We start from the raw sequence: 16,073 nt of genomic DNA on the forward strand, positions 1-16,073 counted from the left end.
TCCAGTGGGTTGGCGATGACCGAGTTGTGGATTAGGACGAAGAGGGGCTGGTACGCCAGGAAGTCCAGCAGGTCCAGGGAGCTGATGTATCGGAGCTCCTGTTTGATGGCTTCTTCTCGTTCTGGTCGGATGCCCCCAGCCTTTAGCTCCACCAGGAGCTGCTCTGCGCTGATACAGCCCTGCTGGGCCACAGCACCCCCTGTCTGCACCTCCAGCAGGAACAGGAACAGCTGCTGTGGAGGGACAAACACCATGGTGGAAAAAAAGAGAGGCCCTTTCAATATGCAATGGTGTGGACTTGGTTTAGACAGGGCAGAGGTGTGCGTGTGTGTCTCGTATGTGTGTGTGTCGGTCGGTGTGTGCCTCTCCTAGCGTCTCATGTTACATCAGCCTGTTTCTAGTCTTGTATGAGTGCACCTGTTTGCACAGTTAAATGCATTCTAGGTAATAATTGGGGGGAGGGGGTATAATCCTCTGGCAATCAGCCCACTTCTACCCTCCAGCTCCTGCAGCCCAGTTAACAACCTTATCCCTACCACCAGCTCTATAATTACAAAGCCTTCCTCCACCTAGACCAGGCTCAGTTTCCACACCCTTGGCCACATGCTTTCATGTTCCCTATGTGCCTTTCAGCAGCCCCGTCGGCCTGCCCTCCCCATTTGAATGCGACGGGCTGCCTTGCCTCTTGTGAATGGCCATCCTATAACCCTGGTCCATCTGAGATGAGTGGTAGTGTGTCTCAGGGCTGATTAAAGGGAGGGAGGGGCGGAGCGGCGCGGGAGGTACACCGCTGGACACTTTAATGAGATTAAGGCCCCGCAATCCATGAAAGCGAAAAGGAGCCTCTCTCTCTCTCGCTCTCTCTCTTTCTCTCTCTTTCTATAGATGCACTTGGTCCTTCTGGAAAAAGCTAGTTTTACTAAGATTTCATTTGAAATGCCCTTCAAAGTGTTTACCAAGTCTTTATTTCACTGTAATTACCCTCCCGGGGCCAAGAAAGAGGGAGAGGTGCCGCAGGTTGGAAGAGATTGTGATGTAAGCATGAAAATACCTTCATGAGAGTGATTATGGTAAATACTCAACTATACTGTACATGGTAAAGATGGGCTTTACAGTTAGGGAGTAAGCAAACTACTTGAATTATATTGAATATTATTACCACATGAATAGTGCATTCAGAAAGTGGGATTAAAATGGATTTCATTGACATTTTTTTGTCAGCAATCTACACAAATTACTCAGTTAATGTAAGTAGTCAATACATGTTAGAATCACCTTTGGCAGTAATTACAGCTGTGAGTCTTTCTGGGTATGTCTATAAGAGCTTTCCACACCTGGATTGTGCAACATTTACCCATTATTCTTTGCAGAATTCTTCAAGCTCTGTCAAATTGGTTGTTGATCATTTCTAGACAACCATGTTCAGGTCTTGACATTAGACTTTCCAGCAGATTTAAGTCAAAACTGTAACTCGGCCACGAGTAAAATTCAATATTGTCTTGGTAAGCAACTCAAGTGTAGATTTGGCCTTGTGTTTTAGGTCAGGGTTTTCCAAACTTGGTTCTGGGGCTCCCGCTGGGTGCAAGTGAAATGTTTTGCCCTAGCTGTCATGTTTGTCATTTATTATCATGTCTTGTCCCTGTGCTCCCCATGCTATTCGTTTCCCTCTGCTGGTCTTATTTGGTTCTTTCCCTCCTTCTATCCCTCTCTCTCCCCCTCCCTCTCTCACTCTCTCGCTCTCTCTTCTCTCTATCGTTCCGTTCCTGCTCCCAGCTGTTCCTATTCCCCTAATCATCATTTAATCTTCCCACACCTGTTCCCGATCCTTTCCCCTGATTAGAGTCCCTATTTATTCCTTTGTGATCCGTTCCTGTCCCGTCGGTTCCTTGTATTGTATTCACCATGCTGTGATTGCGTTTCGCCCTGTCCTGTCGTGTTTTTGCTGTGATTGTGTATCGCCCTGTCCTGTCGTGTTTTTTTGCCTTCATCAGATGCTGCGTGTGAGCAGGTGTCTCTGTCGACTACGGCCTGCGCCTACCCGGCGACCTGCAGTCTGTGGCCGCTTCTCCAGTTATTTCCCCTCTACAAGTCTAGAGGATTTCTGTTATTCCCTGTTTGGACTTAAATAAACTCTGTTTCTGTTAAGTCGCTTTTGGGTCCTCTTTCACCTGCATGACAGAAGGAACCGACCAAGGAATGGACCCAGCGACTTCAGACGCTCGTTACACTGCCGTCGAGATCCAAGGAGCCATGCTCGGCAGACACGAGCAGGAATTGTCTGCTGCTCGCCATGCCGTGGAGAACCTGGCCGCTCAGGTTTCCGACCTCTCTGGACAGTTCCAGAGTCTACGTCTCGTGCCACCTGTTACTTCCTGGCCTGCCGAGCCTCCAGAACCTAGGGTTAATAACCCACCTTGCTACTCCGGGCAGCCCACTGAGTGCCGCTCCTTTCTCACGCAGTGTGAGATTGTGTTCTCTCTCCAACCCAACACATACTCTAGAGAGAGAGCTCGGGTTGCTTACGTCATTTCACTCCTTACTGGCCGGGCTCGAGAATGGGGCACAGCTATCTGGGAGGCAAGGGCTGATTGCTCTAACAAATTCCAGAACTTTAAAGAGGAGATGATTCGGGTTTTTGACCGTTCAGTTTTTGGTGGGGAGGCTTCTAGGGCCCTGGCTTCCTTATGCCAAGGTGAACGGTCCATAACGGATTATTCCATTGAGTTTCGCACTCTTGCTGCCTCTAGTGAGTGGAACGAGCCGGCGCTGCTCGCTCGTTTTCTGGAGGGACTCCACGCAGTGGTTAAGGATGAGATTCTCTCCCGGGAGGTTCCTTCAGATGTGGACTCTTTGATTGCTCTCGCAATCCGCATAGAACGACGGGTAGATCTTCGTCACCGGGCTCGTGGAAGAGAGCTCGCATCAACGGTGTTTCCCTGCTCCGCATCGCAACCATCTCCCTCCTCTGGCTTTGAGACTGAGCCCATGCAGCTGGGAGGGATTCGCATCTCGAATAAGGAGAGGGAACGGAGGATCACCAACCGCCTGTGCCTCTATTGCGGAGTTGCTGGACATTTTGTTAATTCATGTCCAGTAAAAGCCAGAGCTCATCTGTAAGCGGAGGGCTACAGGTGAGCGCAACTACTCAAGTCTCTCCATCAAGGTCCTGTACTACTTTGTCGGTCCACCTACGCTGGACCGGTTCGGGTGCTACATGTAGTGCCTTGATAGACTCTGGGGCTGAGGGTTGTTTCATGGACGAAGCATGGGTTCGGAAACATGACATTCCTTTCAGAGAGTTAGATAAGCCTACGCCCATGTTCGCCTTAGATGGTAGTCATCTTCCCAGTATCAGATTTGAGACACTACCTTTAACCCTCACAGTATCTGGTAACCACAGTGAGACTATTTCTTTTTTGATTTTCCGTTCACCGTTTACACCTGTTGTTTTGGGTCATCCCTGGCTAGTATGTCATAATCCTTCTATTAATTGGTCTAGTAATTCTATCCTATCCTGGAACGTTTCTTGTCATGTGAAGTGTTTAATGTCTGCCATCCCTCCCGTTTCTTCTGTCCCTACTTCTCAGGAGGAACCTGGCGATTTGACAGGAGTGCCGGAGGAATATCATGATCTGCGCACGGTCTTCAGTCGGTCCCGAGCCAACTCCCTTCCTCCTCACCGGTCGTATGATTGTAGTATTGATCTCCTTCCGGGGACCACTCCTCCTCGAGGTAGACTATACTCTCTGTCGGCTCCCGAACGTAAGGCTCTCGAGGATTATTTGTCTGTGTCTCTTGACGCCGGTACCATAGTGCCTTCTTCTTCTCCGGCCGGGGCGGGGTTCTTTTTGTTAAGAAGAAGGACGGTACTCTGCGCCCCTGCGTGGATTATCGAGGGCTGAATGACATAACGGTTAAGAATCGTTATCCGCTTCCCCTTATGTCATCAGCCTTCGAGATTCTGCAGGGAGCCAGGTGCTTTACTAAGTTGGACCTTCGTAACGCTTACCATCTCGTGCGCATCAGAGAGGGGGGACGAGTGGAAAACGGCGTTTAACACTCCGTTAGGGCATTTTGAGTACCGGGTTCTGCCGTTCGGTCTCGCCAATGCGCCAGCTGTTTTTCAGGCATTAGTTAATGATGTTCTGAGAGACATGCTGAACATTTTTGTTTTTGTCTATCTTGACGATATCCTGATTTTTTCTCCGTCACTCGAGATTCATGTTCAGCACGTTCAACGTGTTCTACAGCGCCTTTTAGAGAATTGTCTCTACGTAAAGGCTGAGAAGTGCTCTTTTCATGTCTCCTCCGTTACTTTTCTCGGTTCCGTTATTTCCGCTGAAGGCATTCAGATGGATTCCGCTAAGGTCCAAGCTGTCAGTGATTGGCCCGTTCCAAGGTCACGTGTCGAGTTGCAGCGCTTTTTAGGTTTCGCTAATTTCTATCGGCGTTTCATTCGTAATTTCGGTCAAGTTGCTGCCCCTCTCACAGCTCTTACTTCTGTCAAGACGTGTTTTAAGTGGTCCGGTTCCGCCCAGGGAGCTTTTGATCTTCTAAAAGAACGTTTTACGTCCGCTCCTATCCTCGTTACTCCTGACGTCACTAGACAATTCATTGTCGAGGTTGACGCTTCAGAGGTAGGCGTGGGAGCCATTCTATCCCAGCGCTTCCAGTCTGACGATAAGGTTCATCCTTGCGCTTATTTTTCTCATCGCCTGTCGCCATCTGAGCGCAACTATGATGTGGGTAACCGTGAACTGCTCGCCATCCGCTTAGCCCTAGGCGAATGGCGACAGTGGTTGGAGGGGGCGACCGTTCCTTTTGTCGTTTGGACAGACCATAAGAACCTTGAGTACATCCGTTCTGCCAAACGACTTAATGCCCGTCAAGCTCGTTGGGCGTTGTTTTTCGCTCGTTTCGAGTTTGTGATTTCTTACCGTCCGGGTAGCAAGAACACCAAGCCTGATGCCTTATCCCGTCTGTTTAGTTCTTCTGTGGCTTCTACTGATCCCGAGGGGATTCTTCCTTATGGGCGTGTTGTCGGGTTAACAGTCTGGGGAATTGAAAGACAGGTTAAGCAAGCACTCACGCACACTGCGTCGCCGCGCGCTTGTCCTAGTAACCTCCTTTTCGTTCCTGTTTCCACTCGTCTGGCTGTTCTTCAGTGGGCTCACTCTGCCAAGTTAGCTGGTCATCCCGGTGTTCGAGGCACTCTTGCGTCTATTCGCCAGCGCTTTTGGTGGCCGACTCAGGAGCGTGACACGCGCCGTTTCGTGGCTGCTTGTTCGGACTGCGCGCAGACTAAGTCGGGTAACTCTCCTCCTGCCGGTCGTCTCAGACCGCTCCCCATTCCTTCTCGACCATGGTCTCACATTGCCTTAGACTTCATTACCGGTCTGCCTTTGTCTGCGGGGAAGACTGTGATTCTGACGGTTGTCGATAGGTTCTCTAAGGCGGCACATTTCATTCCCCTCGCTAAACTTCCTTCCGCTAAGGAGACGGCACAAATCATTATTGAGAATGTATTCAGAATTCATGGCCTCCCGTTAGACGCCGTTTCAGACAGAGGCCCGCAATTCACGTCACAGTTTTGGAGGGAGTTCTGTCGTTTGATTGGTGCGTCCGTCAGTCTCTCTTCCGGGTTTCATCCCCAGTCTAACGGTCAAGCAGAGAGGGCCAATCAGACGATTGGTCGCATACTACGCAGCCTTTCTTTCAGAAACTCTGCGTCTTGGGCAGAACAGCTCCCCTGGGCAGAATACGCTCACAATTCGCTTCCTTCGTCTGCTACCGGGTTATCTCCGTTTCAGAGTAGTCTGGGTTACCAGCCTCCTCTGTTCTCATCCCAGCTTGCCGAGTCCAGCGTTCCCTCCGCTCAAGCGTTTGTCCAACGTTGTGAGCGCACCTGGAGGAGGGTGAGGTCTGCACTTTGCCGTTACAGGGCACAGACGGTGAGAGCCGCCAATAAACGCAGGATTAAGAGTCCAAGGTATTGTTGCGGCCAGAGAGTGTGGCTTTCCACTCGCAACCTTCCTCTTACGACAGCTTCTCGTAAGTTGACTCCGCGGTTCATTGGTCCGTTCCGTGTCTCCCAGGTCGTCAATCCTGTCGCTGTGCGACTGCTTCTTCCGCGACATCTTCGTCGCGTCCATCCTGTCTTCCATGTCTCCTGTGTTAAGCCCTTTCTTCGCACCCCCGTTCGTCTTCCCTCCCCCCTCCCGTCCTTGTCGAGAGCGCACCTATTTACAAGGTACATAAGATCATGGACATGCGTTCTCGGGGACGGGGTCACCAATACCTAGTGGATTGGGAGGGTTACGGTCCTGAGGAGAGGAGTTGGGTTCCGTCTCGGGACGTGCTGGACCGTTCACTCATCGATGATTTCCTCCGTTGCCGCCAGGATTCCTCCTCGAGTGCGCCAGGAGGCGCTCGGTGAGTGGGGGGTACTGTCATGTTTGTCATTTATTATCATGTCTTGTCCCTGTGCTCCCCATGCTATTCGTTTCCCTCTGCTGGTCTTATTTGGTTCTTTCCCTCCTTCTATCCCTCTCTCTCCCCCTCCCTCTCTCACTCTCTCGCTCTCTCTTCTCTCTATCGTTCCGTTCCTGCTCCCAGCTGTTCCTATTCCCCTAATCATCATTTAATCTTCCCACACCTGTTCCCGATCCTTTCCCCTGATTAGAGTCCCTATTTATTCCTTTGTGATCCGTTCCTGTCCCGTCGGTTCCTTGTATTGTATTCACCATGCTGTGATTGCGTTTCGCCCTGTCCTGTCGTGTTTTTGCTGTGATTGTGTATCGCCCTGTCCTGTCGTGTTTTTTTTGCCTTCATCAGATGCTGCGTGTGAGCAGGTGTCTCTGTCGACTACGGCCTGCGCCTACCCGAAGCGACCTGCAGTCTGTGGCCGCTTCTCCAGTTATTTCCCCTCTACAAGTCTAGAGGATTTCTGTTATTCCCTGTTTGGACTTAAATAAACTCTGTTTCTGTTAAGTCGCTTTTGGGTCCTCTTTCACCTGCATGACACTAGCACTACACAACTGATTCAAATAGCCAACTCATCATCAAGCTTTGATTATTTGAATCAGCTGTGTAGTGCTGGTTAGTTTTGTGGAGTAACTACAATGTTGTTGATCCATCCTCAGTTTTCTCCTATCACAGCCATTAAACTCTGTAACTGTTTTAAAGTCACCATTGACCGCGTGATGAAATCCCTAAACGGTTTCCTTCCTCTCCGGTAACTGAGTTAGGATGGACGCCTGTAACTTTGCAGTGACTGGGTGTACTGATAAACCATCCAAAGTGTAATTAATAACTTCACCATTCTCAAAGAGATATTCAATGTCTGTTTAGTTTTTTTACTTACTCGAGGCATTGGAAAACCTACCCGGTTCTTTGAATCCGTGTTTATAAAAAAATAAGTATTTAACTAGGTAAGTCAATTAAGAACAAATTCTTATTTACAATGACGGCCTACCCCGGGCCAAACCCGGACGACGTGTTTTTTGGCGGGGCTCTCCCATGTGACGCTGTTTGGGGAGACGTGATGGTAAAGTGTTCTGAGCCCATTGTGGTTGCTCACAGTGGCCTGTCCTCAAAACAATGACCATGGATAAGGGGACATCCCGCCACAGATAACGGATAAAACTGCTCTGGATGGAGACAGTGAGTGGGTGGTGAGGGGTAGTAGGGTTGGGGGGGTTCAGTGGAGGTAGATTAGAGGAAGAGGAGGGAGAGACCGGGATCAGGGCACGCTCTGGTGCAATATGACCACTCGCTGACCGACACAATCTAGTCCCCGTTCAGATAATTAGACAGAGACACAGAAGATTGTGTTGGGACAGACCTCTCCTGTCCAGCGTGTGGCACAGCGACGGCCGTCCCTCGGTCTCTAACGAGCCCCCCGTGCTAATGAGCCCTTGTCCCTCCCCGGCCAGGCCCACGCGCTGAATGGCCTGTTAGTGGGAAAGAATGGAATCCGCACTCTGCCACCGAGTTGAGCGCACGCCTGAGTGCTCACAGCTCTGCGATTGGCCCACTTCCCCAACCGGGGCCAAGACGGGAGGGGCTTGATGGGAACGAGGGGAGACAGGGCAGCTAATGATCATTAATTGCACTTGGTTTGCAGTAAAAGAGCCCAAACGACAGTGCAGGGAAGGACAGTCATGATAATGGCCGCCCTAAACATGGGTCCGGGAAGGACCAGTGAGGATAATAGCAGCCTAACCCACTTCTTTTGTTGGCCCTCCTACGGCACCCTGCCATGGACAACCCAGCAGACTTCGTACTTACGTAATGTCCAACATTTCGGTCACTCCTCCATTAGGGGGGCAGGGGCATGATGAGGTTGGGGGTCAGTGTTGGAACGCAAATGCATGCTGACCCAGTTAAAATCGAGTGACAGGGAGAAATTGAGACTTGTTTTTGGAAGAGGGGGATTTGAGCAGGCCACAGTTGGTCTGAATGCAGTGTGAAGGAAGGAGAGAATTAATAAAAGCAGGTCTGAGGGAGAAGAAGAGGAGAATGCATTTGGAGGGACTCAGAAGTGACACACACACACAGGTCAGAGTGAGGAAAGACGACTAGGAGTGACATTCTACTACAGATCTTCCAGGTTCGGGGGGGGGTCCACTGGTGTCCTGTAAGGGAATGCAACCCTGGCTCTGATGGGCTGCTGCTGCTGTATGGAAATGTGTCTCTCAGGTCATGTGACCTGCCCTGAGGGAATAGCAATGTACAAGGCAGGCTGAGAAGCACAGTGTTATACAGGGACAGATGGACTGAGTCAGGGGGCAACACGCCAGAGAGAGAGAGAGAGACATTGAGAGAGAGAGAGACATTGAGAGAGAGAGAGAGAGAGAGAGAGAGAGAGAGAGAGAGAGAGAGAGAGAGAAAGAAAGACATTGAGAGAGCGAGAGACATTGAGAGAGCGAGAGACATTGAGAGAGAGCGAGAGAGAGAGAGAAAGAAAGAAAGACATTGAGAGAGCGAGAGACATTGAGAGAGAGTGAGAGAGCGAAAGATACTGAGACACAGAGGGGAGAACTAGATTGAATAGTAGAGTGACATTGCAAAGGATATAAAGGGAATTGTGGGGGAAGGGGGAAATAAGGGCATGGTACATCATTATTTGGTATACTTATGCTGGTCAATCCTCAAAGGCAACCAGAGAGTAGAATTTTTCGGGTACCGTTACAGATTAGTTTTACGCTAGGACTAAAGTCAACAGGATTAGAGCAGGTAACAGGATCAATTTAGTTCAGCTAGGGCCAGATGAGAGACTGACGCTATTGTTTTTTAGGGAAGGGTATTAAGATGACTAATCTTTGTCTTGAAGCTTGTACTTCCATCTAAGGACCTACAGATGAAAATCGGCGGTTTAGGAAACTCTGGAAGTATTATATGCCAGCATTATCTGAGATGTTAATGATTGGGCATGGTCCCTGTTAGATATATCCAGGAACCATTTACAAGATCCCTGAAAAGAGTACCATTTCCATGCACAGGGCGTTAAAATGAATCACGATCACAATGACTTCTTCCCAGACTAAACACCCCAGTTAGTCCCTCTCCATTTCTGGAGAAGTCAGACAGTCTATAGTCATAGATGGGATTGAGTAGGAACCTCTTCTCCTCTTCACCGGGCAGCACAAAGGGCCCGCCGTAAATCAGGGGACCCATGACCCTGGCCACATCCACCCTGAGAGGGAGCTCTCACACTGGACTGTGTCTCCCTGAGCAGCCCCTGACCCCCGGAGACCCCTGGAGCTTCACGCGGGCCCTGTTCACAGTACGTAGTACTCAGCCATAAACCACGGCCAGGGAGAAACGTGCAGTGTGTGGGAATCTGTGCCATATGGGACATAATGTAGTGACAGAGGCCCCAAACTCTAATCAGTGTGATGGGGTTCTGTATTGGGATCATGACTGCCCAGGTCAGATTTAATGGCCTGACTAGGCGTGTTGTAGTCTTAATATATTCACAGGCATACACAAACACACTCAAAACAGTACACACGCACTGAGTCATACACAGTGGACAGACATACCGATGCACACCCAGTGGACAGACATACCGATGCACACCCAGAGGATAGACATACCGATGCACACCCAGTGGACAGACATACCGATGCACACCCAGTGGACAGACATACCGATGCACACCCAGTGGACAGACATACCGATGCACACACAGTGGACAGACATACCGATGCACACCCAGTGGACAGACATACCGATGCACACCCAGTGGACAGACATACCGATGCACACACAGTTGACAGACATACCGATGCACACACAGTGGACAGACATACCGATGCACACACAGTGGACAGACATACCGATGCACACACAGTGGACAGACATACCGATGCACACTCAGTGGACAGACATACCGATGCACACACAGTGGACAGACATACAATTAGTCTTATTCATGGTGGGGGGTTCAGTGACACCTCTTTTGACTTCATTGTGAAAAGGGAGTTGGATTAGTGACTTGGACTACTCACTCCATGGTAGCTATTTTCTGCGCCAGGCTCGCAATCACAGCAAAGAGCCTCAGGTCTGTAAGTCCATCTGTCACCCTGAAATCCACCATCTCCAGGATCTGAGAGAAAAACCATCATGGTCAAAGTGATACGGAAGGTGTTGTGTGTGTGTGTGTATTCACCCTGTAGACGTATATCTTGTCTTCATCAGAGAGCAGCTCTGGAGGAATAACCTTCTTTATTGCCATCAGCACTTACAGGCAGGAGATGTAACCATCAGCATCGATGACAACCTGAAGGGATCATCATGAACATGATCATAATCAACAACAACATCATCATGTAAGCAAAGTTAGGATCACGAGAAACAGGAAGAGTGAAGTGGAGAGAGAGAGGAAGAACTAGAGAAAGAGAGAGACAGGAAGAGTGAAGTGGAGAGAGAGAGGAAGAACTAGAGAAAGAGAGAGACAGGAAGAGTGAAGTGGAGAGAGAGAGGAAGAACTAGAGAAAGAGAGAGACAGGAAGAGTGAAGTGGAGAGAGAGAGGAAGAACTAGAGAAAGAGAGAGACAGGAAGAGTGAAGTGGCGAGAGAGAGGAAGAACTAGAGAAAGAGAGAGACAGGAAGAGTGAAAAGGAGAGAGAGAGTAAGAACTAGAGAAAGAGAGAGACAGGAAGAGTGAAGTGGAGAGAGAGAGGAAGAACTACAGAGAGAGTAAGAACTAGAGAAAGAGAGAGACAGGAAGAGTGAAGTGGAGAGAGAGAGGAAGAACTAGAGAAAGAGAGAGACAGGAAGAGTGAAGTGGAGAGAGAGAGGAAGAACTAGAGAAAGAGAGAGACCGGAAGAGTGAAAAGGAGAGAGAGAGTAAGAACTAGAGAAAGAGAGAGACAGGAAGAGTGAAAAGGAGAGAGAGAGTAAGAACTAGAGAAAGAGAGAGACAGGAAGAGTGAAGTGGAGAGAGAGAGGAAGAACTACAGAGAGAGTAAGAACTAGAGAAAGAGAGAGACAGGAAGAGTGAAGTGGCGAGAGAGAGTAAGAACTAGAGAAAGAGAGAGACAGGAAGAGTGAAAAGGAGAGAGAGAGTAAGAACTAGAGAAAGAGAGAGACAGGAAGAGTGTAGTGGAGAGAGAGAGGAAGAACTAGAGAAAGAGAGAGACAGGAAGAGTGAAAAGGAGAGAGAGAGTAAGAACTACAGAGAGAGTTAGAACTACTTTTTTAATGTTTTAATTTTATTTCACCTTTATTTAACCAGGTAGGCTAGTTGAGAACAAGTTCTCATTTGCAACTGCGACCTGGCCAAGATAAAGCATAGCAGTGTGAACAGACAACAACACAGAGTTACAGATGGAGTAAACAATAAACAAGTCAATAACATAGTAGAAAAAAATAATCTATATACATTGTGTGCAAAAGGCATGAGGGGGTAGGCAATAAATAGGCCATAGGAGCGAATAATTACAATTTAGCAGATTAACACTGGAGTGATAAATGATCAGATGAACATGTGCAGATACTAGTGTGCAAAAAAGCAGAAAAGTAAATCAAATAAAAACAGTAAGGGGATGAGGTAGGTAAATTGGGTGGGCTATATACTGATGGACTATGTACAGCTGCAGTGTTCGGTTAGCTGCTCAGATAGCAGATGTTTAAAGTTGGTGAGGGAGATAAAAGTCTCCAACTTCAGAGATTTTTGCAATTCGTTCCAGTCGCAGGCAGCAGAGAACTGGAAGGAAAGGCGGCCAGGTTTTGGCTTTAGGGATGATCAGTGAGATACACCTGCTGGAGCGCGTGCTATGGGTAGGTGTTGCCATCGTGACCAGTGAACTGAGATAAGGCAGAGCTTTACCTAGCATAGACTTGTAGATGACCTGGAGCCAGTGGGTCTGGCGACGAACATGTAGCGAGGGCCAGCCGACTAGAGCATACAGGTCGCAGTGGTGGGTGGTATAAGGTGCTTTAGTAACAAAACGGATGGCACTGTGATAAACTGCATCCAGTTTGCTGAGTGGAGTATTGGAATCTATTTTGTAGATGACATCGCCGAAGTCGAGGATCAGTAGGATAGCCAGTTTTACTAGGGTAAGTTTTGCGGCATGAGTGAAGGAGGCTTTGTTGTGAAATAGAAAGCCGACTCTAGATTTGATTTTGGATTGGAGATGTTTGATATGAGTCTGGAATGAGAGTTTGCAGTCTAGCCAGACACCTAGGTACTTATAAATGTCCACATATTCTAGTTCGGAACCATCCAGGGTGGTGATGCTAGTCGGGCGTGCGGGTGCAGGCAGCGAACGGTTGAAAAGCATGCATTTGGTTTTACTAGCGTTTAAGAGCAGTTGGAGGCCACGGAAGGAGTGTTGTATGGCATTGAAGCTCATTGGAAGGTTAAATAGTACAGTGTCGTCCAAGGAAGGGCCAGAAGTATACAGAATGGTGTCGTCTGCGTAGAGGTGGATCAGGGAATCGCCCGCAGCAAGAGCAACACCATTGATATATACAGAGAAAAGAGTTGGCCCGAGAGTTGAACCCTGTGGTACCCCCATAGAGACTGCCAGAGGACCGGACAACATGCCCTCCGATTTGACACACTGAACTCTGTCTGCAAAGTAGTTGGTGAACCAGGCTAGGCAGTCATTAGAAAAACCGAGGCTACTGAGTCTGCCGATAAGAATATGGTGATTGACAGAGTCGAAAGCCTTGGTCAGGTTGATGAAGATGGCTGCACAGTACTGTCTTTTATCGATGGCGGTTATGATATTGTTTAGAGGTGTGCACCCGTGACCGGCTCGGAAACCGGATTGCACAGCGGAGAAGGTACGGTGGAATTCGAGATGGTCAGTGATCTGTTTTTTAACTTGGCTTTCGAAGACCTTAGATAGGCAGGGCAGGATGGATATAGGTCTGTAACAGTTTGGGTCCAAGGTGTGTTCCCCTTTGAAGATGGGGATGACCGCGGCAGCTTTCCCAATCCTTGGGGATCTCAGATGATACGAAGGAGAGGTTGAACAGGCTGGTAATAGGGGTTGCGACAATGGCAGCGGACAGTTTCAGAAATAGAGGGTCCAGATTGTCAAGCCCAGCTGATTTGTATGGGTCTAGGTTTTGCAGCTCTTTCAGAACATCTGCTATCTGGATTTGGGTAAAGGAGAAGCTGGGGAGGCGTGGGTGAGTAGCTGCGGGGGGAGGGGGGGGGGTGGAGCTGTTGGCCGAGGTTGGAGTAGCCAGGAGGAAGGCACGGCCAGCTGGGAGGTGGTGCTCTTATTCTCCATGGACTGTACAGTGTCCCAGAACTTTTTGGAGCTTGAAAAAGCTGGCCTTTGCTTTCCTGACTGACTGCATGTATTGGTTCCTGACTTCCCTGAACAGTTGCATATCGCGGGGATTATTCGATGCCATTGTAGTCCGCCACAGGATGTTTTTGTGCTGGTCGAGGGCAGTCAGGTCTGGAGTGAACCAAGGGCTCTATCTGTTCTTATTTCTGCATTTTTTTGCAGGCATGCTTGTCTAAGATGGTGAGGAAGTTACTTTTTAAGAATGACCAGGCATCCTCAACTGACGGGATGAGGTCAATATCCTTCCAGGATACCCGGGCCAGGTCGATTAGAAAGGCCTGCTCGCAGAAGTGTTTTAGGGAGAGTTTGACAGTGATGAGAGGTGGTTGTTTGACCACGGACCCGTAGCGGATACAGGCAATGAGGCAGTGATCACTGAGACCCGGATTGAAGACAGCAGAGGTGTATTTGGAGGGCAAGTTGGTCAGGATAATGTCAATTAGGGTGCCCATGTTTACGGATTTAGGGTTGTACCTGGTGGGTTCCTTGATGATTTGTGTGAGATTGAGGGCATCTAGCTTAGATTGTAGGACTGCCGGGGTGTTAAGCATATCCCAGTTTAGGTCACCTAACAGAACAAACTCTGAAGCTAGATGGGGGGCGATCAATTCACAGATGGTGTCCAGGGCACAGCTGGGAGCTGAGGGGGGTCGGTAGCAGGCAGCAACAGTGAGAGACTTATTTCAGGAGAGATTCATTTTTAAAATTAGAAGGTTGAACTGTTTGGGCATAGACCTGGAAAGTATGACAGAACTTTGCAGGCTATCTCTGCAGTAGATTGCAACTCCTCCCCCTTTGGCAGTTCTATCTTGACGGAAAGTGTTATAGTTGGGTATGGAAATCTCAGAATTTTTGGTGGCCTTCATAAGCCAGGATTCAGACAGGACAAGGACATCAGGGTTAGCAGAGTGTGCTAAAGCAGTGAGTAAAACAAACTTAGGGAGGAGGCTTCTGATGTTGACATGCATGAAACCAAGGCTTTTTCGATCACAGAAGTCAACAAACACAGGAATAGTGAAAAGGAGGGAGAGTAAAAACTACAGAAAGAGAGAGACAGGAAGAGTGAAAAGGAGGGAGAGTTAAAACTACATAAAGATAGAGACAGGAAAAGTGAAAAGGAGGGAGAGTTAAAACTACATAAAGATAGAGACAGGAAGAGTGAAAAGGAGGGAGAGTAACAAGGAGAGAGAGAGAGACAGGAAGAGTGAAAAGGAGAGAGAGAGTAAGAACTAGAGAAAGAGAGAGACAGAAAACAAGGAAGAAAGAGGGAGTGTATCTGAGGCATAGTGTGAACAGAGAGGGTTTAAATCCCCTTTCACTTACCGCTTCAAAAGCCCTTTTGTATTCTGCCAGCTTCTCCTGGCTGAAAATGCAATACTTTGCCAAGAAGTCGACTGCAAGAAAGAGAGGAAGAGGAGAAGAGGGAAGAAGAGAGTAAATACAAACCTCTGTGTTTAAACAGGCTCTCTAGCGGGAAGAGAAGCCACACACAACCCTCTGCTATAGTGTGCAATTCAAATCCACTGCTCACAAATCCTCACACATCACCAAACTGAAATATAAACTTAATATTCTCTCAAACTGGGTTTATATCTTATTTCATACTGATCACGAAACATCTGTGAGCATTTTGAACATTTTCTAATAATATCTAGATATACAGTATGCCAGGCTTCAGGTGTATGCATGTGTATGTGTGTGTGTGAGAGTCTGGTCTTTATCAATGTGAGGCCAGCAGCATCCCTCTGGTGGTGAGTGGGGTGGGGGGTGGGGGGGGGGGGGCAATAAGGGCCAGTGTGTCCATTGGGGTTCCCAGCCGGGCAGGCAGCACACGCTGTGGCCTCCTGTGGCACTTGGCTGCTAAATCTTCGTGTGTGTCGAGGGAGAGGAGTTTTTACAGACCTGGGGTAGGCTGAGGTCAATGTATTGTTTAACTAAGAGAAACAGGCATCATAACTCACTTTAGGGGAAACGTTTAATACAAGTACAAGGGTTTGAGCATGTAGTACATGTTTTAGAGATGATATATACGGATGGTGAGGACGCCAGTCTACAGTGGTCAACATTTCAGATAGCAAATGAAGGGCCTACAGCTTGTTTGCTATGATCGCTATTCACACATCCACGTCAATTTCAGAAAGCAAATCTGGAGGAGGAGAAGAGAAAGCAGCAGAAAGGAGAAACGGGATAGAAGAGAAGAGAAGCGGAGAGAAGAGAAACGGGAGAGAAGGGGAGAGAAACGGGAGATAAGGG

General features: G+C 48.6%; 1 protein-coding gene across 6 annotated transcripts in view; it reads right to left on the bottom strand.

Moving 5' to 3' along the window:
- Positions 1 to 16,073, bottom strand: part of LOC124013671 — a 35,170-nt gene continuing 19,097 nt past the window's right edge. The window contains exons 3-6 of one of the 6 annotated variants that reach the window (XR_006834911.1): positions 15,144 to 15,214; positions 10,752 to 10,786; positions 10,515 to 10,612; positions 95 to 230 (exon numbers count right to left, since the gene is read on the bottom strand). Coding sequence is in view for 4 of the 6 variants with exons in the window: in XM_046328046.1 (XP_046184002.1) it covers positions 143 to 233; positions 10,515 to 10,612; positions 15,144 to 15,214 (260 nt within the window). In the remaining 2 variants the exon portion in view is untranslated. Of the gene's footprint in view, positions 234 to 10,514; positions 10,787 to 11,729; positions 11,784 to 15,143; positions 15,215 to 16,073 lie in introns of those variants that run through there. The other 5 variants (XR_006834910.1, XM_046328050.1, XM_046328048.1 and 2 more) reach the window with 5 other exon arrangements.

This window comes from Oncorhynchus gorbuscha, linkage group LG25, assembly GCF_021184085.1.
Source record: "Oncorhynchus gorbuscha isolate QuinsamMale2020 ecotype Even-year linkage group LG25, OgorEven_v1.0, whole genome shotgun sequence".
Taxonomy (NCBI): Eukaryota; Metazoa; Chordata; class Actinopteri; order Salmoniformes; family Salmonidae; genus Oncorhynchus; species Oncorhynchus gorbuscha.